Source organism: Cyprinodon tularosa, unplaced genomic scaffold (genome assembly GCF_016077235.1).
Source record: "Cyprinodon tularosa strain WSP-4 unplaced genomic scaffold, ASM1607723v1 ctg124, whole genome shotgun sequence".
NCBI lineage: Eukaryota > Metazoa > Chordata > Actinopteri > Cyprinodontiformes > Cyprinodontidae > Cyprinodon > Cyprinodon tularosa.
The window spans coordinates 2,606,245-2,632,533 of NW_024038048.1; the positions used below are offsets into that span (position 1 = coordinate 2,606,245).

The 26,289-nt window shown below is 36.4% G+C and overlaps 1 protein-coding gene across 1 annotated transcript in view; it reads left to right on the forward strand.

Annotated features, from left to right (window-relative positions):
* asic4a (acid-sensing (proton-gated) ion channel family member 4a) overlaps positions 1–22,289 on the forward strand; it is a 169,193-nt gene extending 146,904 nt beyond the window's left edge. The window contains exons 5-10 of the mRNA XM_038276364.1: positions 7,303–7,356; positions 9,575–9,728; positions 12,743–12,834; positions 12,977–13,056; positions 16,153–16,263; positions 20,470–22,289. Of these exons, the coding sequence (XP_038132292.1) occupies positions 7,303–7,356; positions 9,575–9,728; positions 12,743–12,834; positions 12,977–13,056; positions 16,153–16,263; positions 20,470–20,655 (677 nt within the window). The 3' untranslated portion in view covers positions 20,656–22,289. The remainder of the gene's footprint in view (positions 1–7,302; positions 7,357–9,574; positions 9,729–12,742; positions 12,835–12,976; positions 13,057–16,152; positions 16,264–20,469) is intronic.
* The last annotated feature ends 4,000 nt before the right edge of the window (positions 22,290–26,289 follow it).

Below are 26,289 nucleotides of genomic sequence, written 5' to 3' on the forward strand. Positions count from 1 at the left end.
AACACAAAGTCCCTTTCTATATATTCCCAGAAAAAGTCTACCATTTTTGCCTTAATTAAGAATGCACTGACTTTATAAGAAAAGCTACCTGCAGGTCCTTTGATGCAGACTTTGTTGCTTTAAACGCTGTGCTGTCAGGCACAATGTGCTCTGGGCATTTCTGGATAAACTAAAAGTCATTGGAAATCCAGTTGATTTATTTTAATTGTTCTGTGGAACTCTTTAAATGCCTTATTTGACTCGAGGGACCATCTAAAGACATTAGAGAACTCTTTAGATCTTATCATAACACCACAGACTTCAATAGCAGAGAGAGCAGTTCATTTGTGAGTGATTTAAATAGGGGAAGTATTCACCTGAGACTCTTTAAGAATAATTTAATCAGCATAATCTCACATCTGAAGTGGAAAGGAAAGGTTTAGGAGGGAAAACACGTTGACATGCAGCGGTTTAGGAAACTCGTTAATCCTTTTCTCTTTTTCTTATGTTATAATCCAACATAAACTGAGACTTTCCCAACAGAAAATAACACATAATTATTAATTTGAGGATTTTTCACAAATAAAATTCTTTTGTGCATACATTTCCATTTAGCCCCGTGTGCTGGAATTAGAGCTATAAATCTATAGCAATGTCTCTGCAAGCTTTGTAAGTCCAGAAACAGATTTTTGTTGCTGATTTTCCTCCATAACCTGAGTCTCTGATTGGATGGAGAACAGCCATAAACATCAGGTTACATATGTTGTCACAGATTCTTGATTGTTTTTAAGGCTAGAGTTTGCCTGCACTTTTGTAACACCTGGATATGCTCTGATCTAAACCAAAGCTGCCCTGCTGAAAGAAGACCCTTCTCTCCAGAAACAAGCCTTTCAGCATCGACTGTAACAGGAGTGCACTTTATCTTTCCATCAGCTCAAACACAGTGTTTGTTTTCTGTCACACATGCAATTTTACTTTTAGCTCAAGACAGTAGGCGCCCCAATCTATGCTTTTTTTAAACAATGATTAGCTGACAAGTAGGAAGAGATCCTTATAGTCTTAGAGATGGCATTATTATACATTAACTGTTTCTTAAAAGTACCCCAGAGGGCCATACATTCGGATAGATAATGAACAGCCCCACAGGGAGGGACAGGACTGATTCATGTGGGCTAGCCTGGGAGAAAAGCTATAGAAATGGTGGGAATTGTGATGTAAAAGAGAAGTTGCTGGAAGAGGAGTGATTTGCAGACATCCAAGGCCTCAGTGGTGCCACAAAATCAGCCAATAGATTACAACATCAGCTGAGAGTCTTAAGACAGCCCCCAGAAAGAAGGAAAGTATGTTTTGTCACCATATCAGGACACAAAAAAAGTCCACTGAAAGTGGACAGTCCTAAAAAGGACAGAATCTAGCTTAAAGTAAGATGCTCAGCCTGAAGTTTATAGTTTTGAAGCAGACATGGATATAGGATGTAGCTATTGTACTTACTTTTTTGTTTTACTTTAAAAAATGTTCTGCCTTTTACCTTTAAAATATGAGTATATATTTAGAAATTTAAGCCTATTGGTTTAAACTCAAGGCCATATAGGCAAAATTTAATTGAAAGGTTGTAATGGGGAAAAACTATTCAACTATTTACCCCAGTTAAATAAACAGAGATCGATGGGTTTCACTCAGTCTGCACTTTATTTTCATATCTTTGCAAAGAGAGAACAGTTCATCATACGGATTCTTATGGCAGAGTAATCAACCCTGTTCTGACCTGACAGTTTGTCTCCCTTACTTATGTTGATGAAAAAACTGTGCAGGTTGTGTCAGAGTCAAAACAAATTATACACACTTTAACAAACCTTGAGAAACAATTTGGCTTGTCATGGGAATAAGTACCGTATTTTCACGACCATAAGGCGCACCGGACTAAAAGGCGCACTCTCAGTTATGTGTCCCATTTCTGTATTTAACACACACATACGGCGCACCGGACTATAGGGCGCGTTTTTTATATACAGGTACAAGTCCTCTACTACCTTTAAATACCTCTACTATGTATTTAAAAATACAGCGGGGGCAAAACTGAGTATGACTGTGCTTTATTCATGTATTTATTACAAAGTATTAATCAAACCTGGCAGCTGAGACAGACACATCGCAGATGACACAGCGCTGTGATCACTCCTAAATTAACTTAAAATCCTGAAACCTGCTGACGGAATATGTTCGCTTTTATTGCCGGTATCCTGGTGCCTGCAGCTAAAATTATTTAGATGAAAAACACCTGCCAGCCACCGCGGTGAACCCCAGGCTGCCCAGCCTACAGGCTGCTGATGAAGAGATTTCTGCTGTCAGCGCACCGCTGGTATGTGGGGGGCTGAGCGCCTCCGACAGAAATAGATAATCTGGATGAACTGACTGCAATTATTAAGTTTTCAGGTGGACTTTCTCACTTAAAAACATATTAAAACTACTTCATTCCCACTGATCACAGCAAATATAGCTGCAAGATTTAGATTATTTAGATGAAAAAACACCTGCCAGCCACCGCGATGAAGAGGAGGAGACGCGCCAGGGCTGCTGTTGAATTAAGTTTTCAGGTAGAAAAATACAGCGGGAGCATAACTGAGTACGATTGTGCTTTATTCATGTATTTATTACAAAGTATTAATCAAACCCATCAAAGTCATCATCCTCTGTTTCTGAATAAAACAGCTGCGCTAAATCAGACATGCCAATTTCCCCTTCTTCGCTGTCAGAGTCACTTTCCGTGCAGCGCAGCTCCTCAGAAATAATGCCGGCTTTTGCGAAAGCTTGAACAACAGAGCCAGCAGACACGTTAGTCCAAGCATCTACAATCCATCCGCAAACTGTGGCGTAATCTGCCCGGCGCTGCCTTCTTATCCTGAAACTGTGGTCTCCGTCGGTCATCCATCGCTCCCACGCCGCTCGCAGCCTTACTTCGAACGGCTGCTTCACACCGATGTCGAGCGGTTGAAGCTCCTTTGTCAGACCCCCGGGATAACGGCGAGCACAGCGTTCATTTGATTCACCTTTTTTTCACATCGGCTGTGAGATGGGCACGCAGCGATGGTGATGCGTGGAAAAAACCACCTAGTCTTCTCACATACACCTGCCTCAGCCACGCATCCATCCAGCCTTTTCCATTTGCGTTAATATCATATGTCATCAGAGCGCTGTCTGTCTCGCTGGCAGCTCCCAGATCAGCTTCTCTGATTGGTTGATGCGGCGCGTACAGCAGCAAAACTTCAATTTTTCCATCTGAGCAGCAGCAGCGCGTTGGCGGTGCTTCAGATGCTTAAACGCTCCCGACGTGCTGCACCAAAATGCGCTGCGGGACCTTTTGCTGCACCTATATGCGCCAACCATTGACTTTGCATGTAAACACGCTGCTTCTGCTGCACCTGCTGGGTCCGGTTCACACCGATGTCGAGCAGCGTTAATTTGTTTCCCCATGTTTTTCACATCAGCTGTGAGATGGGCACGCATGGAGTTACATATTAACAGCGATGGTGAGGGGTGGAAAAAAAACACCTGGCCTCCTTACATTCAGCCACTCTTTCATCATCTCCTCAATGAGGTGGTCTCAAAAGTCGCAGTTACAACACACATAAGGCGCACCGCACCATAGGGCGCACCGCACATTTTGAGGAAAAAAAAAGACGTTTAAGTGCGCCTTATAGTCGTGAAAATACGGTATGTATTGTGTTAAACCACCCCTCACTCAGAGATTTTCTCAGCCTTGCAGGTGAAACAAACTGAGTAAAAACATTTTTCACTGGATAAATAGCATAACTAAATATATGAGACAAGAGAAATCAAAATTTTCCAACCACTAAGGTATAGTGGAAGATGTTCTCCGGATGTTTTCCGGGTGGATCATTAAAATAAGTGGTCCTCCTAATTGTGAATCATTGTAGTGATATGTTTACCTGCACGTCCCCATTTTCACTTACCTGTGGTGAGTCTGACATACTGGAATAATTACAAATCTTCTTTTGCAAAGTAAGCTTGTATGAGCGATGCAAACAGCAACTTTTAAACAGAGCATGCATGAGGAGAAATGGGCTCCTGCATGCTCTCGCACGCGAATAATAGGTGTTCCCTCTCAGGGGCGGGTACAGGGTTGTGCATGTGCATTTTTCTGGAGTGGAGAGGGCGGGTCTTTTCAAAAATCCTTAAAAATCATCCTCTATACCGTCTAAGTTCCATGTACCTATGTTTATTTCTCCAAACCCAAAACACTCCTAGAGTACATCTTTCGTGTCAGGAGTCAGATTTTAAAGCAGAAGTCGTGACTATATGTGTGCTGAAAAATGTTGTGGATAATTTTAGACTACTGTAGCTTCTGGTAACGGAACCTAAATCCCTCATGGCTGTGGTTGGGGTATTGAATGTGTTTTAATTAACAATGATATAAATATTTTTTTCTTTTCCATATAAAATAGTTTCATTCTTATAATTATCAGTTATTGTTTAACATTAACAGAAATGACCCCGCCAGGTTATATAAAGCAGCTGTTTCCATGGGACAGTGAGGGCAAATATTTTTTTTTCTTTACTGCAGTGATGTGACCACACATTGTGCCTTAAATAATTGAAACTCTGTCTTCCTCCACAAGTTTTCTCTCTTAGTGCTGCAGTTTGCTCTCCCTGATCACTGTGAGGCTCAGGGCGAACGTTAGGGACTGTTTATTTTCCTCCAGCTTATATTTTTGATTAAACATTTTATTATCGGTTTAATTTCTACCTTTACCAGTGCTATCTATTGTTGTTTAACACTCACTGCATTCAGGATTTTAAAGATATTTTCCAGAACTTAAGGCTAGCTGAATTTGCTACTTGTCTAAAGATCATAAGAATATGCATCTTTTCTTTTCTTTTCTTTGGCTTTTGACACCATGTAGAGTGTTGATTTTATGTATATACATGCATATTTTTTTCCTGTGTGGGCAGTGCTTTTATTATTTTATTTTATTTACTTTTATTTTTTACTTTTTGTAGTTATTTTATCTTTTTGTGCAGCACTTTGGAAACCTTGTGTTTATTGAAATGTGCTATATAAGTAAAGTGGATTGGATTGGATAAATAGTAATAAACCATATAATTTATAAGAATCGGGTAATATTATACCTTATAAACATATTTAAAAACATCAACAACTTTTCTAGAGCATATATATTCATATTTTCCCACACCATAAACCACAGTTTGTCCATTGGGGGAATTTTATGCAATGGACCGCATCAAATCGTAGTCTAATTGGGAAGGGGAAGGGAAGGTATACATGATTTTTAATTTCATTTCAGTGAAAATAAAGAATAATAAAGCTTAAAAAGCCTTCCGGCATATAAAGCTTGTGTCTCTGTGGGTAAAAAGTTCCCCTCAGCTTTCTCCCCTTACAGACTGATGTAAACCTTTAAAATGAGATTCTAATTGCTTTACTTTAGCAATATATGTTTTTCTCTACTCTTTTATTCAGGTCAAATGTGTATTTAATGATGTATTGTTGGATTTTACTCAGTAGTATGAAATTAGAGGGTACTGAAATTAAATCCATGATGCATATTAAATAAATATTCACTACACTACACAAAGAGGTCCACAGGCAAACCTGCACATACAGTCCTGCTCACCATTATTGGCAACCCTTCATGTTTTTTATAGCTGAGTGAATATAAATGTTAAAAAGTTATATCAGCAAGATCCTTCAATTTATGGTCCAAAATAATTTAAGAAAGACAGTTACCATTTCAACACAAATATTTTAATTCCAAAAGACAAAACCTCAAACCAGCATGTGCACTAATATAGATACCCCTCCCTAATATTTGGTTGCAATATTTGGTTGGCAGCAATGACAGCCTCCAAACATTTCTTATATTCTTCTATAAGCTTCTTGCACATCTCGGGTGGCATTTTCTCCCACTCTTCTTTTGCAATCTGCTCAAGCTTTTGTACATTTGCAGGGTTCCTTTCTCCAATGGCAGATTTCAGCTCTACCCAAAGATTTTCAATTGGATTGAGATCAAGACTCATTGCTGGCCATTTTAAAACAGTCCATTTTTTTCCCTTTCAACCATGCCTGCATGCTTTTGGAGGTGTGCTTTGGGTCATTATCTTGCAGGAAGACCAAGGATCTTTGCCTCAAACCAAGTTTTCTTATACTGGGCAAGACTTTTCGCTCTAGAATTTTTTGATAATCTTCTGATTTCATGATGCCTGTGATACGGTCAAGGCCTCCGGTACCAGATGCCGCAAACAGCCCCACAGCATTATGCATCCTCCACCATGCTTGAATGTTGGTATGGTGTTCATCATTTTAAAGGCTTCATTGCGCCGTCTGTAAACATACTGTTGGTGTGAATTACCAAAAAGCTCCACTTTTGTTTCATCTGTCCATAAAATGTTGTCCCAGAAGGCTTGAGGATTGTCCAGGTTCTCTTTTGCGAAGACCATTGTTCTTTTTTATGTCTTTTCTTTAGGAAATATTCCATCATTTGTACTTAAACTTCAGGGGTGGCAATAATGGTGATCAGGGCTGCAGATTTGTTCATCTGTATTTGAGATTTTTTGGGGGGTTTTTATCAAAAACCTCACAAATTTGTCTAAAACAGTCATTTTAAACACACCCATTAATTAATACACATTTGGACTCTTGAACAGCAAGAGCATAAATTGTTCTTTTTTAGAGATTTCCAAGGTCTTAAATCAATATTTCAGCGTCTGAGTCTGTGTCTATATTTGGGCGACCTGTCCGAAAAGAAGCTATTAAGTTGTTCTTGTTCTTGATGTGTGGACAGCGGACAGAGAATGGCTTTTTGCTACATCTCTAAAGTACACCTGGAAATGCAAAAAAAATGATCTAAAATAAAGTTAGAATTCGGAGCATGGGGGTTCTGTTTTTAGAGCAAAAGACACAAACATTTTAACAGCCCACAGACAGACAAACATATATCTGCAAAATTAATTGTCTCGCTGATGAATACCTGTCATTAATGGCCTGGGAAATGTGTGTTTGTCTGCAAAGAAGTGCCTCGTTGATCGGTTTTTAAAGACTGTCTAAATATGCCTCGCGGGTGGAGCCACCATGCTCCATTTCTCTGTGCAATCAAGGACGGACGTCCAAGACGAGGCCCTGATGTGTGGATGGAAGTCATCCTCGGTGCGCCTGCCTTCATTTGGAGGCGAATGATAAGCTGCAGAGGAGTGTTGTTCGCAGACATGCTCTCTCATTGCAGCCGACACGGGTCACTGAATATTTTAGCTCTGATTGATCAAACTCATATTCCGCTCTTCTCTTTCCAGGAACTGCAGATATTTGCCCTCCCAGTAAAATCACCTGTGTTGACAAGGCACTCGGTAAGAAACAATCTCCCTTCATTTCTTTTCCTATTGCAATATACTCCCACGCCAAAAAGGGAAATGGAAACACAATCAGTAAATATGATAAGGATTTTTTTATTATTATTATTATTATTATTCTCTTCTATACAGATACATGAAGGTAGACTAGATGTTTTGAAATTACCTTTTTTTTTCCTGGTGATATCAATACATTGGAGATTGATGGGCCGTGCTGCTTTAAAGCAAAATGTTTTAATATCAACCTGCGCTTCATTCCCATCACCCATGACTCTCATCCCTTCCCCCTTCAGCGGACGTCGTGGCCGAACCTTGGTTTCAGAGAAATTCCAATGAAAGGGGACCGTTTTATTGATTTGGCTGGACAATTATCATTTCTCAGCCAAATAAGCCAGAAATTTAATTATGTCTCTCTTCACTGAATTGAAAATCTGTTTAAAATGTAGCTGAATGAGATCTTAGATATATCTTACAAGAATAGGCCGTATTCATGAGGGTCATATTCCCGAATCAAACAGATGGATCCACCACTTCATAAAAAGGGAATGCATTAAAAACTAATTTTTCCATTCATGTGGAGATGCATTTTCCTGCATCAGGCTGAATGTAAGCCCGCATGATCCTGAATACAAATAACCTTATTTTTAGAATTGTAAAATCCATAAATCATCAAGTTATAATTTCTCTGTTCCTCTGTGCATTTTAGTAACAGCTGAATGCTTTCAGAATTTAAAGAAAGACGGCCCGATAAAAAGACATTTACTGAGAGTCCGGTTGTTTTAGAGCTGGGATCACAAATATGTGTTTATGGTATTAATAATCCAGCCAATTACCGTATGTTTGTCTTAATTGAATAAAAGGCACTATGTGTGAATTCTCCCGTAGGCTTTCCTTGATAATTTATTCAGAGATAAAGTACTCTTGTGTAATTATAGTGAACTCGACTGCTGCAGTTCTCTGTTAGGTGATGTAAAATCACTCTAATGGTTTGTTGTGAGAACCCTGAACCCTGAAGATGCACTGATCACAAATGCGTGCCCATGGTTGGTCTCTGAGTTTGCAAAGCTTCATCCTGCAGATAAGTGGAGTAATCGATTTCAATTTCTTTGTAAAAATCTTTAAGATAAGACAACATAAGGAATGCATTTAGAATGTTTTTTTTTTTTTTTGTCAAGTCCTCCCGCCTAAGAGGTTGTTAATTATTTATAGTGGAAGAAGAGACAAGCTGCATGAAAGAACAGTCGTGATAAAACAAGCTATTGCTAAATCTCAAGATTTGAAAAAGGACTTAAGTGTCCAATAAAAGCAAATGATGAGTTAGCTAAAATAAAAAATGGCAAACTTTGTGTATTATGCTAAAGAAAGTAGAACCAAACCTTAAGTGTCAGATTTGAAAAAAGCTTCCAACATTACAAAATCACATTTTTTTTTACAACTGACAGACTGTAAATGATCATTTATACACAGAAACTTTGATTCACTCCATTCACTTTTTCTGTTACCTGTATATGTCTCCATACGCCACATCTCAACAAGATAGCCCTAAAATTAAGCTGTTTTTTCCACATTAGAATTATACGTTATCCATTCAGGAGACAGATTTAACTTTAGGCAGACATCAGTGTAACATAATGATGACATCTTGATCTGTAAATGAAGTTTTTGCTAAATGAGATATGTTTTGATGCCCTAAAAAGTATGAATTAAAAAAAAAAAATCTTGAACTGGGGCTAAATAGTGAGGATTTTGGTATTTTGGTGGAACTGTTACCTGGTATTAAGGAGCTCCTGGGTTCAGTTCCCCCATTGGCTCTTTCTGCAGGGGGAATGCATGATTTCCCGATGTATGTTTGGGTTTCCTAAATGTAACTTTATCAATCCCAAGGAAGGAAGGAAGGAAGGAAGGAAGGAAGGAAGGAAGGAAGGAAGGAAGGAAGGAAGGAAGGAAGGAAGGAAGGAAGGAAGGAAGGAAAACAAAATTGTCCTTAGGAGGTAATGGCTTAGTAAACTTTCCATCGTGGGTGTAGCTACTAGCCTCCAGCTAAGGAAAAGCATGTACGGTATACAGAATTAATGAATGGATGGATGAAACATTTACTGGAAATCAAAACATCTATAACTCCGTATTAATCATATGGGTATTAATGACATAAAACTGCATTTCATCTAAGTTTTATATTGAAAACACCCCCTCCTATATCTCTCTGTGTTTGCAGCTCAACTACAGAAGAACAGTGGAGATATCTGTCCATGTGAGACACCCTGTAATCTCACACGCTATGGCAAAGAGCTGTCTATGGTTAAAATCCCCAGCAAGGGCTCTGCTCGCTATCTCTCCAGGAAGTATGACAAGTCGGAGGACTACATCAGGTAAGAAGAGGGACGTTCAACAGAAACCAGGTTACTTCGAACAGTGATATCTTTATCAGATGGGGAGCCATAAACTGTGGCATCCAGTCTGTGATAACAACCACTAGTGGGAACATTGAAATAGATTTTTATCCAGAAATCAGTTTTATATCTGTTCCAGTAGAAGGTTGTTGAATATTGGTATTCTTTTTTAATCAATCAAGTGGTGATAAATATTTATTAATGTGTTTATTTTGTGTGTTAGACTTTCTTTCACTAAAAAGATAAACCTTTGACCAAAAAAGCTAATAGACCAGCGCCTGAAGTTAGTAGTGAAAGTGATTAGATAACCTCCACAGGGGTTATGAGCAACATTTAAATGTTATAATATTCATGTTTACAAAAAGTGTAACACCCCTTGAGGTTGTTTACACTTTGTCAAGTTAAAACCTCAGACCTCAGTGTGCTTTAGGTGGATTTTATGTTACAGAGAAACTAAAAGTTAACAGCATCGACAAGTCTGGCCATTAATATTACGGTAAATTAAGATTTAAATATTTACTGGGGTATTCTAATATTTGCTGGAATTGATCTAAAACCATTTTAAAACAGCTCTTTCTTGGCTTGGTATGATACTACCACCACCATGTTTTATTGATAGTTTAGACAATGGTAATAGACTGGTTAAGCTAGCGGCTATCTGATAGATTACAGCTTTTTTATATTAATATTAAATCGTCCTCACCTTTAAGAGTTGGTTATGGTGCACCTCAAGGTCCCATACATGGGCCACTTCTCTTTGATATTCTGTGACAGGTATTTACTTACATTTCCAAACAATCTGAATCAGGTGCTCCAATCACCTCTATTTCCATAGATGATTAACAAACACTTATGCATGCAGTTTTCTTGTAAAAACATTTGTGAGAGTCTGTCGCTCTCAGCAGAAACCAGCTTAGTGGATTCCAGGCCTTTATCCTATTAGGAAGCAACCTCAGCAATAAGTTCAGTTAACTAATTTCCTCTCAACAAATATTTCACATGCAATCGCTAGTATTAGTTGCATTGTAAAACAGAGATGTGCTAAAATGCTAGGAGGAGGTTCTTGGGTCACTAATGTATTGCAGAGCACTTAGATTGCTGCAGACCTTCAACCTCCAGAACAGTACGCAGACAGCTTCATGTGATGAGCTTTCATTGCCTGGTATCTACATTCAAATATTTCATTGCCAAATGCAATGCAAGAAGTTTAATAAAGTTATGAAAAGCATCCTTCAACTTTATTCTTTAGCAGCAGAGACATGTTCCCTATAATAACGGGTTGTACTCCGCTGTCTGGAAACTCAATGGACACTTCTAGGATTGGAAGGTGTCAGGAGAATGGGACTTATCTGACTGCATTGTGTGAAATGAAAGTTTTCGGTCAGAGAGGGGTTTATGGTGTGGGGGCTGTTTTTCCCAGATTTAAACTCAGCCCCTTAGTTCCTAAAAGGTGACACTGCACCAGTGCACAAATCAAGGTTCATAAAGACATAGATGAGTGAGTTTAATGGGAAAGAACTTGACTGACACAGGGTCCAGATCTCAACCTGATAAAAAAAAACCTTTGGGATGAATTTGAGCAGAGACTGTAAGCCATGTCTCTGGTCCAACATCATCCTTTCACCTCAAAAATACACAAAAATGCCCACAAACTCTTTCATAAACCCAGTGAAAAGAATTCCCAGAAGCCTCAAGCTGTTAAAGCTGCAAAGGACCGAGCTGACATCATACCAACCCCCATGGATTAGGAATAGGATGTCACTCAAGCTAATAAGTGTGTCAAGGCTGAAGAGGTTACACTTTTGGCAATAGAGTGGATGTGGTTCCTGGGCATTATAACCTGAATTTGTCTTTTTATATAAAATCCTGGTTCAGATTAAACTTATGCCATCATTTAATATAATCTGTTGAAGTAATTAGATTGTGTTGGTAGGACTTTAATTCACTGTGTGTTTTTGTATAACTGGGAATGATTTAGGCCAGACTGTTTTTTCCTTGCTCAGTGGCGCAGTGGGTATCACTGCTACCTTGCAGCAAAAAGGTTCTGGGTTTGATTCCTGGCCCAAGATCTTTCTGCATGGGGTTTGCATGTTTTCCCTGAGCATGCATGGGTTCTCTCCGGGTACCCCGGCTTCCTCCCTCAGTCCAAAAACATGGCTGTTAGGTTAATTGGCTTCTCTACAGTCCCCTTAGGTGTGAGTGTGTGCGTGAATGGTTGTTTGTCATGTTTGTCTCTGTGTTGCCCTGTGATGGACTGGCGACCAGTCCAGGATGTACCCCACCTCTCGCATGTAGACAACTGGAGATAGGCACCAGCACCCCTTGCGACCCCACTCGGGATAAGTGTATTAGAAAATGGATCGATGGATGGATGTTTTTTCCTTTAGATATTATTTTTTTATTACATGTTTGGTAAAGTTTGGTATGAAAACAACTCCCCACAACTGAGATTCATTACAACATGTAGGACTTTCCTCCCAATTCAGAGTTCTATGTGGGTGTCAGTCTCACCCCAGACACTGATTTTTGCTGTAATAAAATGACAAAAGATGGAAAAGTTCAAGGGACATGGTCAAGATTTTCTTAGGAGCACCTGCTGATATTAAAAAGCGAATTCAGTGTAGAGCAAGTCTGTAATGCTTCTCAGTGTCTAATCATAGAGATGTAGGAGAGGGTAAACACAGCTAAGCCACAGAGCCCATGAAGATTCACAACATTTAATATTACTAGACTTTATAAACTCCAGAGAGACCAGGGACGCGAGTGACTGAGCATGCTGTCGGTGCACGGCCCGCTCATCTCTGTTAAACCCTGAAAGACCTCATTATCTCGCAATCATGGTTAGATCTATTCAAAGCACCGTAGGCCTCGTTATCCTATCATGTGATAACGTGACTAGAAAGATGACGATGTGTTTATGTGAAATTAGGTCTATTTGAAGTGAACAGACATATTCTCAACTGTTCTGTCTCTTGTTTGTTTCTTCTCCCCAGAGACAACTTCTTAGTATTAGATATTTTCTTTGAAGCACTAAACTACGAAACGATTGAGCAAAAGAAGGCATACGACGTTGCAGGTTTATTAGGTAGGAAATCCTCCTCTACAGATGTTTTTTTTTTATAAAAGACCTTTTTTAAAGCAGTGGATATCAGTTTTGTAAAATTGTAAAACAAAATTACAACCAGCCTTGAATTTGCTCTCCTTAAGCACTTGTTTTTATGTTTCAGGTGACATTGGAGGACAAATGGGTTTATTCATCGGTGCCAGCATCCTGACTGTCTTAGAAATACTGGATTACATCTATGAGGTAAGTATTCAAGCTGACTTAAACTTAACATCTATTTCCATAAGCAATAATTAACAACTTGATGGATTTCAAAGAGCTGCTGTCATTGTTTTGTTGTTTTCTTTTAGGAGGAAAAAATTATCATTCTGTGTATATACAGATCTGTTTGTGGTCATACAATTGCGGAAACCCAACAAGTTCTGGATTTTTAAAGATTTATTCAGACTAATATTTTTTCTGGATGAAATTATGTTGTAAAAGACAACTTCTAAAGAACAATCAGGTTATGTATTTTTGTGACAATTGTCCTATTTGGAAACTCTGCTCTAATCCTACTTAGGAACAATAAATAGTTTTAACAATCAAAAACATTAACATGCATTTAATTCATGTTGCAGGTGACATTCAGATTGCCTACAAAATTTCAGTGCAAACATTTCGAAAATTTAGGTGCAAAGTGGGTTGTACCACCCCATTAACATGGGGGTTTTACACCTTAAATTCACTTAAACTCTGCCCCGGTCCTTTCTAGATCAGATCCACATTAAAACAATGCAAGGATCACATAAGAATAGAACTATATTTTATCGCTTTAAGCTAACAAGGTAGAGCAAATGCTACAGAAATCAGAGCCAAGGCTCGTACAGATTGATGAAACACACTCAGTCAAAAGTCCAAGAGTTTCAATCTCTGCTTTACTCTGGCTTCTACACTGATGGTAGGTACGTCCTCAATAAATCAGTGAAATAAAAATGCGTTGGGTTTTAAAGGGTCTTATCTCTTAACCACAGATGTTTTTTTTAGTTACGTGTACCCTATTAATATGTGAGCTTATGTCGCACTCAGAGGAACATTGTATTCCAACTTTCCACCACCCCTCAGTTTCTGTTCATTAAAAAAGCCACAGGAACTTAAGTCAGCAAAACAGTTCATGGTAATCTGCTCTATAAGCTGAGGCTTGATTAAAACAAAGTCTCAAACAGTGTGTTACTGGCTATTACCATGGAGAACGGATTTTATTTATTTTTTTCTCCCAAAGGTAGTTTCGATTTGCAACAGCAGTGCACGCAGATGCCCTTTATGATGAAGATTCATATAAAGGAAAAGAGAAACTGTCTTCTCCTTCTTAGTGAAATGAAAAAATAAGGAGAAACTAGTATATAAAATGATATTGAACCACAAAAAGTGGTAGCATAGCCACTGGCATCTGGATTACATCAGCTGTTGTAATCAGTCAGTTTTAATGTTTCTGTTTCTGAACATCTTTACCTAATTTCTGTGACATCATCTATCAAGACAGCCATCTTTGTTTAATGCATAATGATTTTATTTTGATAAAAAAAACTATTAAACTGTAACTCAAATGGTTCTAGAACCTTGAACCTGCCCACATACAGTATACTATTTGAAAAATTGCGCCAAGCAGGGATAGCAAAGAGGACAACTTAACATTATGGGGTTAAGAGCACAGCGGAGATGGACAGTGGCAATCTGACAACACAGCAACACAAACATGGATTGCAGGGCAATCCCAATGATAATGCTGCAACCATCATAGGAACCTTCAATAAATATAGAAACAGACTTGATGAACAATGATGGGTAACATTGAGGTCATGTAACCCATTAATACAAAAAAACACAAGCTATAATTTTAGACTAAAATAAAAGTCTCTTCTTTTTAGTCCAGGTTTAAGACATTTTCATTTTTTGGTTATTTATGTCTTCAAAATAAAAGTTTTTGTATATTCATACAGTCATGTGACTGACTGAGAAAAAACTAATCTTTCTACTCATCTGGACAAATAAGGAATACTTGATTTTATCTAACTTTAATGCATTTACTATTTCCTATCATCTTTATACTGATGAAACGCATTGTTACGTTGTTGTTATTCTTTTTTGTGTCTTAAAAGCATAACAATGTATAGGATTTTCTTTTACAATTCGAATTGTTTGAGTAACCAATCTTCAATAGGCTAGGCTGATTGTTAATTTTGCAAATTTGCTTTAGAAATATGCAAAATATTTGTAGTTTTTGGGTAATGATTTATTTTTATGTACTTAGACCAAAAACAACTATCCAAACCAACCTGTTCCTATAGAAAAATAACCTCAACAGAGGAGCGATTGTTGCAACATTTGTCAGCAAGAATTAAAATCAAGTGTTTGGAATAACTGCAAATTAATCTTTTTCATTGCTGTGATGAAAGCGTGAGTGGCCTACCTAAGATAGAGCCACATAATCAATTCAGTATTTTGATTGTTATTACGATTTATTTTTTGGAAAATCAAGATTCTTTTCACCAATAAACTTCTTTGGCCTCCTTCTTTGACATCAGTTAATAACTGATAAACTACGGCAGGCCAGCCCAACTCTGTTGGTTTTAAGATGGATCTTCGACGAGGCTACTTCAAATCCCTAGTTTTATTTAATTTTTTATAAACACTTCAGCAGAGAACTTACTGGTTTTCTTTAGTTCATATGCAATCATGTGTCTGTGTTTGCTCCTGTTTTAGAATAAGATTGAGGACCATTTTCAGTTTTTAACCTTTGGAGTGGGGACCTTTTTATAAAGTGAGGACATTTTGGCTGGCTCAGCTATTTTGCTAATGGTTGGGTTTAGGGTTAAGGTGTAAATTGGGTTAGGATGAGGTATGTACCCGTAATTGTAAGGTTTAGGGTTGTTTTCAGGTTCAGGGCATAGAAACGGTTGAAATGGCTAAAAATCAATGGGAGTCGACACATGGTCCTCACTACCTACAGTCAAATGAGAATGTATGTGTGTTTTATACTGTATTTTTTTATATTGGCGGTTGAAATGTAATTATTTAATATGGAGCAGATACATTTTCTTATGAGCTCTTGCTAAATTGCATTATTTAAAAACTCCAGTTGTCTTCAATTTATATTAATATTTGTCAGATGTTATGAGAAATGTGTTGCAAAAAAAAAGCAAATCTAGGAGAAATTTGAAAAGGAGCAAATACTTTTGAACCCATCATATATGATTGAGATTAATTAAAAAGATCGCAAACGTTATTCAAGATTACATGTACCAAGTAGTGTATTTGTTTCTTGTTTCTTATTACTTGATGTGCTCTTGGTGTAACCAGCTGATCAAGCATCGGCTAAAGCGTCTGCTGAGACCGCAGAAAGAAGAGAAGAAGAATACCCAGCCGACCACAACTGTTGCAACTGTGGGTCTGGAAGAAATAAAAGCAAAGGTACTTAACAAAAACCACACAGTAATAAATTACTCTTTCCTTGTTTTCATTCAGCTCTTACATCCTACACCCTTACCCTGCGGCATTGCAACTGTATTAGAAAACAGCTACTTGATAAGTAAGAGAGAAGCAAATTAATATTTTTCTACCACATGAGAATAAGGAGTGTAATGCTTCTAATTATTTTTTAACCACTTTGCAAAACACAGCCTCCTCTGGAGCTTAAATTCATTATTGCCCAACTGAATTCCTGCTTCTATTCAAAACAATAGACGTCCTATGCTGAATCTAAGCAGAAGTTAGCTAAAGTCTGCTTTGCATTTTGCAATTGTGACAGATGGTGTAAGTAATTTGGCTAAACAGCTGTAAACTCCAGCAGGGATTCAAAGTCAGACGGGAGCCCTGTTGAGCTGTTTCATTGGAGACCTTTAGGAGTCACAGAGAGGTGAAGAACAATGACGTTAACTGTTGCATATGTTGTGTAAAGCAGAACTTTTGCTGTATTCTGATTCTATGTGATTTTATTAAAATCATAATTTGAATCACTAAGAACCTTACAGCTTATTCTGATATAAAACTAATAAAATATCTTTAGATGCTAAAAGTTTTTACTATTTTTCTGTTAAGGTCGCTTTTTATTACATAGTAAGCCAATTCTAAGAAAGGGCAACAGCTGCATGTTAGAAACACACTGATAAGCAGAATGTAATGAAGATAATCTGCTTAGAATGAACAGCTTTGCCTTTAAAGCAGCTGCTGCATCTAAACAGCTGGTAACTTAAAGTCATTTAAATTACAAAGTTGTGTCAAAGTCCCTTTGGTTCTGCAGTCCAAACCGTGTGCTATGAAAGCACACACAGCTCCATAGTCTGACCACATGACTATAAATCAGAGGTCACAGTTTAGGGGACCGGATCCGGACCCACCTGCTGGCTAATCCGGACCCAACCTGATTTAAAACATTGAGAAATGACAGAGTGTCTAACTTCACTTGCGCCGCTTCTCCTGTTAATATGGTAAAGCCGTCCAGAGCCTCTGGGACCAGGCTGCCATAATACAAATTATCCAATGTGCTGTCAGTCTGGGTTGCTGCTGCTGCCACTTTTAGACACAGCAGGCAAACCTGTGGCAAGCCGGGCGATGGGAAAGAAGGAGAAGACAATGAGAAAAAGAGAGCAGAAAAAGTGTGGACTGCTGGAAGAACTGCGATGAACTGCTGAAACGAAAGTGTAATGGTGCTCAAAAATGACCCTGCACATTCAAAGTATGTTTGGCTCAACCTGCTGCTGTAAAGTAGGATTCTCTACCATGAACAGAATCAAAAATAGAAATGGATCCAGGCTCAAAATGAGTTCCTTGATATGTGCTTTAAAATGGGATTTAAAAGCCTTGCAGGGCAGCCTAAAGCCCACTGCTCTCATTAAGCCATAAAAAAAGAAAGAAAAAAATGACAAAAGCTCAGTTCAAGTGTTTTATAAAATATATGAAACTGGAAATTGTCTATATACCAAACTGAGCAATTGTTGTTCTCTACTTTTAAATTTTCTTTTATTTATATATATACAGTATATATATATATATATATATATATATATATATATATATATATATATATATATATATATATATATATATATATATATATATATATATATATATATATATATATATATATATATATATATACTGTATATATATAAATAAAAGAAAATTTAAAAGTAGAGAACAACAATTGCTCAGTTTGGTATATAGACAATTTCCAGTTTCATATATTTTATAAAACACCTGAACTGAGCTTTTGTCATTTTTTTCTTTCTTTTTTATATATTCTTTATCTCTATATATATATATATATAGATATATATATATCTATATATATATATATCTATATATCTATCTATCTATCTATATATCTATCTATCTATCTATCTATATATATATATATATATATATATATATATATATATATATATATATATATATATACTGTATATATATAAATAATATATATATTATATTTTATTCAATGTATAACATGCATGCATAAAAATCTCATTTTATTTCAGTGTTAAATTCTGTTTAAAGTAACAGATTATAATTAAAAATGTCCTAATCGACCTTTACTGGTTGATTTTCTTTATTCGGACCCCGCTGATTTTTAATTAGTTACCCCTGCTATATATTATTAAATCATGGGGGTAAAAAGGTATTTCAAGGTTGTTAGTTGAAAGATTCTTGAATTATTTAATGGGCAAGGAACTACGTTTTAAGATGGGATTTATTTATGGTTTACCATATCACAACCAGTAACACAGCTGAGAATTCCTATGAAATAATTATGCTGGGTTGCCCGGTGTTATAGGGTAAAGTGGTTAGGCAGTAAAAAAAACTAGTCTAATAAACAAGGAAAGGTGACACAAAGATCTGAGGTTCAGGACTATTAGTTATTGCAAACCCCTGAGTTATTTCCCCTTTGTTCAATCTTTCATAGTATTTACATCTCTTTCCTGAAAAGGTGTGAAAAAAATCCCAATTAGTTAGCTCCCTGATCACTTTCAATCATACAGTTGTGAGGTTTTACTGACATTGTGTTGTTCCACACTTCTGCTACCCCTAATTGCAAAAGGTCTCATTGATCTCGCATTATATGTGGACGAAGGTTTTTAAATGATTCGTCATGTTCTCATTTTCAGTGTATTGTTGAATCTTAAGAAGCTGCTTCGATCAACTGGTTTGATAAAATTGACTTAATTGGGGGAAAAACATTTAAACTGGAGGCTTTTATATTTATTGAATTATATTTTTTATATTGATACATAAAACCTTTTGCAAGGAAAAAAAAGCTAACACTAACTCGTAGAACCAGCTGAGTGTTTCCTGTACATAAATGTCAAAAAATAAAAAGCTAATAGTTAGGCTACTGTAGCTAACAAAAATTATAGAGAATAAAACCAAGCAAATATTAAATTAAAACTTTTACAGGCCTTCTACTTTTTACTATCCTTCTGTTAGAGATATATAGAGAGATATATAGAGAGTTATATTCTGTTTGGATATGGCAGAAAACAGTACAGGTGCTAAAAGCACAAGGGTTGTCCAAATCCAAAATAAATATTGGATCCGATATGAGCCAAAACATTAATATCAGATCATATTTTCCTTCAGACCCCTGAGTTATTTCCTCTTTGTTCAATCTTCCATAGTATTTACATCTCTTTCCTGCAAAGGTGTCAAAAAAAATCACAAATTGTTAGGATTTGTTTTAGGATTGTTGACCTAAAGCAGAGTCAGGAAGGCAGAGGTGAATAGAAGGTTGATTCAATGATGAATTACTCAAAAAACAAAGTCCAAACAAACAGGCAAACAAAAATCCAAAAACGAAAACAAAGGTCGAAAACAAACAAGAAACCAGGAGTCCAAAATTCAAAGATAAAAAAAAACAAAACAAGAAAACTCAAGTCAAACGTTACCAAAAAATTATGGAATCAACAGGGGAAGAATTGTAACCAGGAGAAAGGCTCAGAGAGACGAGTTGGAGGAAGACAGACGAAGTTTAGACGAGGACCTAGCAAAGAGGAACTGAAGAGAAAGGGCTTTTAAAGGGGACAGAGACAAAGAGAGGGCTAATTAGAAGATTGGGAACAGGTGAGGACAGAGCAGGAACAAAACAGGAGCTAGGGACAAAAGGAGAACACAAGAGGGCAGCAGAGGGCAACAAATGAAAAACCTGGAAGACTGGAAATAACTAGAAAACACAACAAAATAATAATTAAACCACTAAGACTATAAAACATGGAGAAAAGAAAAACTAAACACTCAAAAGAAAACATAACAAAACCAAGACTGAAACAGAAACTAACTAGAGAACACAGCAAAATAAAAATAAAACCACTTACACTAGAAAACAAGGAGCAAAGCAAAACTAAACACCAAAAAGAAAAAATAACAGAACCAAGACTACGACAGTAACAGAGAAAAAAAACAAAGAACACAATAAACTAAGAATTAAACCATAAAAACTAGGAAACAAGGAGAAAAGCAAAACTGGATACTCAAAAGAAAAACATGACAGAAAACAGAAACCTAACACAAATAAACATTTAGGAACTTCTAAATTATTGGTATCAGAATAATAACAAATGGCTATTTTTATTTTTGATTCAGCATTTGTCCGCGACTCTGAATTTGCTTTGTTTTATTCAACAGGAGCCCAATGACACGACACGGAGTCACCCAGAGGGGGCGTACGCCAACACCATCCTCCCTAACCACCACATCCCTCACCCACACCCTCACCCTCTTCCTCCTCCTCAGCATCATCCTCCTCCTCATCCCCCTCCTCACCATCATCGCCCAGGACACCGCGGGGTGTTTGAAGACTTTGCTTGCTAAAGCAAACATTTGTTTCCAGTCCTGGTGACAAAATAAGACAGGAACTTTCTGTGTTGAGACAACAGACTCCTCCCCTTCGCCCCTCTGCATCTCCGTTGTTTATTTGCTCTCACCAGTGAAAAGCTACGGCCAAAGTCAAAAACACAAAACTTGTGCTGCTAACAAGCCACGTGTACAGTATAGGCACAAATCAGACACGGCTTCTTTTCTTCATATTTTTCATTTTTTTCTTGCTTTGATCTGAATGGGAAACAGTCCTAACTCAGCATCACTTTGACTCTGACATATTGGGACTACGGGACCAACTCTCTGGTTCATGATCACTACCAAGGAGGAGAAATGGCCGTCACGGTGATCCAGTTTATTCTTCATTCAGTTGGCATCTGTTTAAATTATTGATATTATTACGTCTGTGTTCCTAAATTTACTCAGACTTCATGAAAACTGTACCAAACCATTGCACATGATAAATTATGTAATTATTTAACAAAATACTATTATCTGTCTGTTCTGTATTGTACACAAGATAACAGTACTTGGGTAAGCCAGCCTTGTTGGTGTTAAACCATCCAAAGCGTGATGGGCTTGTTTAGGCTTTGAAGAGGTAGCGGCATCTTTCCACTTGAAACATTCTGTCTGGTTTGTGGTTAAGGTGTTAGAGAGTAGCAGCATACCTGTACATAAATCAGAAAATCCTACAAGGTTTGTTTTAATGGTTGTTGTTTATATTTACTTTCTATATAACTTACGTATTATTAGTTTAAATCATCTATAAATTTTTAAAATGAAAATAACGATTACGATTGTAGCAGCTACTGCACAGCAGATGTACCCGACTCCAGGACATTTCCCAATTGTCTCAAATTTACAGTGCAGCACAAAAGTATTCATGACCCCTTGCAGTTTTTTTTTATGTTTCCTTAAATTACAACCACCAAAAAAAATGTTATAATAGTGATGTTTTTCATTGGGTTTTTCAGTGAGAGGCATAACAGAGTCGTGCACAGTTGTTTTCCATCATTCTGATTAGCTAAAGAGAAGAATCAAGGGTCCAGAGTGTTTATTAGAGCTCCTTTCTGCCACACACAGCATTTTGCATGCAGGCAAAAAAGTTCTTCTTCTGTTTCCTGTATTTGTTCAACGTCCTGAGGTGGTTAAAGTATCCAAAAACTGTACCCACGTAAAAGCAATACTACTTCATCATATTTTTATTTAAGTACGAATAAAAAGTAACCATCTAAGAAATCACTCATGTCAGAGTATAAAAGGTATTTGGTAGAAAAGGGGAGTAACTCTTTATAACTGGCTTAATCTTAATTTATGTAATAAATGAACAAAAGTTATGTGCAAAATTCTGGTCTTTTAAAGACTATAATAAAATAATGAAAACAGACAAAGAATGTAACTTAAAAATTAAATTTCCTGCCAAAAAATAAAAGCACTTTTCCAAACCAATTTTTTATTTAATATATAGCTTATAAAAATCAGTACCCCCAGTGACAATAATTCAGAATCAGAATAGTTTTATTTCTCATCCAGCTTGGAGTAGAACTCCGAAAAGGTACAATTTCAGTTTCAGTACAACCTGTCCAAGAAAAGACAAAGACATTATACATGGGGGGCACGGAGTTAAATAAGGAAAAAGATTAAATAGAGGAGGAAGAAAGTTGTATGTACTCCTTGCTGTATGTTAGCTTGTAAACAAAAATAGAAAACAAATTTTGACATAAATAACAGTGTCTTTTCTGGAGCATTTCTTTTTTCAAACAAGCTTTTTGGTTATTCTGTGAAGTTACTCACCGTGGATGGAGTAGCAAAATATTTTATTCAAGAAGGGTAATGATATTTTATGAAGATATAAGTAAAACTTATGGTGCAGTAAAACTGCTCAGAAAAGTATTAACTGAGTAAATGTAACTAGTTTCTACCCACCTCTGCTTATGGTAATTTTTAGATATATGTGTGATTAGAACAGAAAAGCTGTGATGTTGATCCATTCTTCTACCAGAGCCACTCATCTCTACAGCTGCTCCAGAGTTACTGTTGGATCAGGTTTTCTGATTAATCCTCCCATAGCACCAACTGTCAGTCTAGAGTGGACCAATGGAAATGTCTTCTTAAGATGGAAAAGGCTCCAACAGGTGTTTAAAGCTTTGAATTTTACTTCATAAGATAACCCCACTTTAAAATTCTTTGGTTCTCTTCAAGATGGCGTTTGTTCATGTGCACTCTGAAAAACCCCTAAGGTTTACCCCAAATGATAAAAACAGGTGGAAAATATTTACTACAGATACATTTTGATGGCGTTTTGGAGCAGTTTAACTAAATTAATAATTTTTAAAGTACAACAGAGTAGTAAGGCCTGGCTAGAGATTTTTAGAGAGCTAGAGAGAGTTTTTTTGTAATTTTAAGAATTAAGTCGTAAAATTACGAGAATAAAGTCTCAACGAGAATAGTCACAAAATTATGAAAATAAAGTCGTAAAATTACGAGAATAAAGTCTCAACGAGAATAGTCACAAATTATGAAAATAAAGTCGTAAAATTACGTGAATAAAGTCATAAAATTCTGAGCATAAAGTCATAAAATTACGAGAATAAAGTCATAACATTACAAAAATAAAGTGTCAATGAGAATAGTCACAAAATTATAAGAATAAAGTCGTAAAATTACGAGAGTAAAGTCATAAAATTCTGAGCATAAAGTCATAAAATTACGAGAATAAAGTCATAACATTACGAAAATAAAGTCTCAAGGAGAATAGTCACATAATTATGAGAATAAAGTCGTAAAATTATGAGAATAAAGTCATAACATTACAAAAATAAAGTCGCAACGAGAATATTCACAAATTTATGAGAATAAAGTCATAAAATTACAAGAATAAAGTTGTAAAATTACGAGAATAAAGTCGCAATGAGAATAGTCATATAAATTGGTTAATAAAGTCGTAAAATTACAAGAATAAAGTCATAATAATATTAGAATAAAGTCCTAATTTTACAAGAATAAAGTTGTATTTTATGAAAACTATTACAAGAAGCACTTTCTTCCCTAATATGAGGAATGTCGAGCATCATGTGAAATTATACTTTGGCATCAGTTTTAGAAATTAGCAAATCTTTTAGCACCAGCATCAAGTTGGGCAGGATGTCAAAGTGGACCCAGGTTACTGTTTGGTGGTGCTGGTCGGCCATTATGCTGGTGGGAGCTCAAAGCTTTCTTTCTGAAGCGGTTTTGTGGTATGATGACTTTATTCTCGTTATTTTTCAACTTTATTCTCATGATATTATGACTTTATTCTTGTAATGTTACGATTTTCATTTAGAAATAAAAATTTAAAAAATCTTTAGCCTGGGCCTAATACTCCCTCATAATAAAGAGACTATAAATAAACACATTGCAAACTTTTAATGAAATGTATTTGTATAAATGTAGAAACCCTTCAATAATTAAAATTAGGTTAAAATTGTGCAGTACTTTGCATTTAGCTATCACATAAAATCCAAGTGAGACACAGTTAATTGTGTGATTGTAGTATGACCATAAATTAAGGAGTATGATTACTTTTGAACAATAAGGTATGTTTTTGCTTTTTTTGTATTTTATTCTTAAAAACCTTTCCATAGAACTGACAGGCCGTTTATGACTTTAGTTGTAAAATGCTTGTGCTTGAATTATCCTATAAGTTTTTCTACCCCCTCCACCCGCCCCTCCATTTTGGTTAATAACACAACTTTCAGCTGACATAAGCAATAAGAGACAGAATCTTAGTTCTTTTGCCAAGTCATCTCCTTCAGATGTGGGCCGGAGCGACTGCAAGCAGCACAGCAGCCTATTACAGTGTGAAGCTGGCATTAAGATGTGTGAGTGTGTGTTTATGTTTGCATGCATACTTTAACATTTTGCACACATGACTGAGCACATTACGGTGACAGCTCAGCTAAGCTGATCTAGTTGAAATAGTGGATTAGAATCAGAGAAGTTAGCAGGAAAACTAGGCTAGTTTTATTACAGTTTGTGGGTTTTATCTACAAAATGCAGCTTTGTAGACCGAAAAAAAATGCTGTAATATAAACAAGCTTATGGAGGGTGTTGAAGTCTTTTTGGTTTAGGCGTGTAAAAATGTGGGACACGGTAAATGTTAAGAGCACAAGTAAGAAAAGTGGAAATGGAATTTAATAACGAAGTCTTGTACTTTGATTCGCTTATGTTCATATTTTCCACAAGGTCAGTCTAGTCACTGACAGCTTTTTCCTCTGCAGAAACATCTTAAATTTACATGGCTGGAACCTGGAAGAATTTCATACAAGGTTCTCTTTTTCTTTTTTTTTTTTTTCTTTTAAAGTATTTTTTTGGGATTTTATATAACAAAATAATTTACTCTGGCTTTCTAAAGCAGGAAGTTAACTATACATTAGTTCCCACATTTTTTATAAATGCAAATGCAAAACCTGATCCATTTATTACAGTTGTAGGTAACATGTCTACCAGCATTGTAGGCTAAATATGGAGATCGATATCTTTGACTGTTTTTAGCAAAATTACACAAACTCAGTCAGTTTGAACTTAAGATGTTGTACCGCTAAATTTTAATATGTTTTCCATTCTTCAACCTTTTCTTCCTAGATTGCTTTGTATTAAGTCCAGTCTATCTTCCCATCAGCTCTCAGCAGCTTCCCTTGTCCCAATTAAAGAGGAGCATCATCACTGAATGATGCTGCACCACAATGTTTCACCCTGGAGGGATATATTTTTAGGGCTATTTATCCATTTCTACTACAGTATCAAAAAGTAAAAACCAATCCCACTGGTGCATATTATTAATTGCTTAATCAATAGCTTAATTGGCTATGTTTGATTAATCACAGGAATTATATATAGCAGCTGGTTGCTAAAGTTAAGTCCATGTTGGTGTAATATAGAATACAAATAAAATACAGGGCTGTGACGTAAAAAAGGAGAGATACAGGAGTCATTATGCTTTTTGTTTTGTACTTCTCTCTCTTTTATTTTTATAGAAAGCTATAACAGATAGTTTTTTGTTTGTTTACAAACAATTGCACAAAGCACAAATTTAGCTCTAAATTGCACTTTCCAAATTTGTACAGCAGTGGAAGATAAGGAAGGCTCCATGTTCTGCTTTTGTTTTTACTTGCTTTCCTCAGATTGCGCTAATAAGAGCACAGAGGTTACCTTTAACTATCAGTGAAAGAGGAACTATCACGAAAATATAAACAAGCTAGCACATAATTTAGAGTTCTGCCCTAATCAGTGGGCCTCTGCAGAGAGTAAATGAAAGTAGAGTTTATTTTTTATTTTTTTGTTGCACAGTTAGCTCATCATGTTCATTAATTCTGCAATCATTGCTCTTGATTTATAGCGATGTTTTGTTTTTATTTAAATGGCCATCCATCACCATATCAGCCTAGCTGCAGCAACTGCTAACCCTGCAGCTCGAGAGTACATGTAAGATTCCACAAAGTGATTTGTAGGATCTGAGCAGGAAATTTCCTCTCATGATTCAGTTTGGAGATAAATGAGGGAATACAATTAATTTTAATATTACTCCTTGCATTACATACATTTAATGCAAAGATATTTCAGAAAAAATATGAATCTATACACCAAATA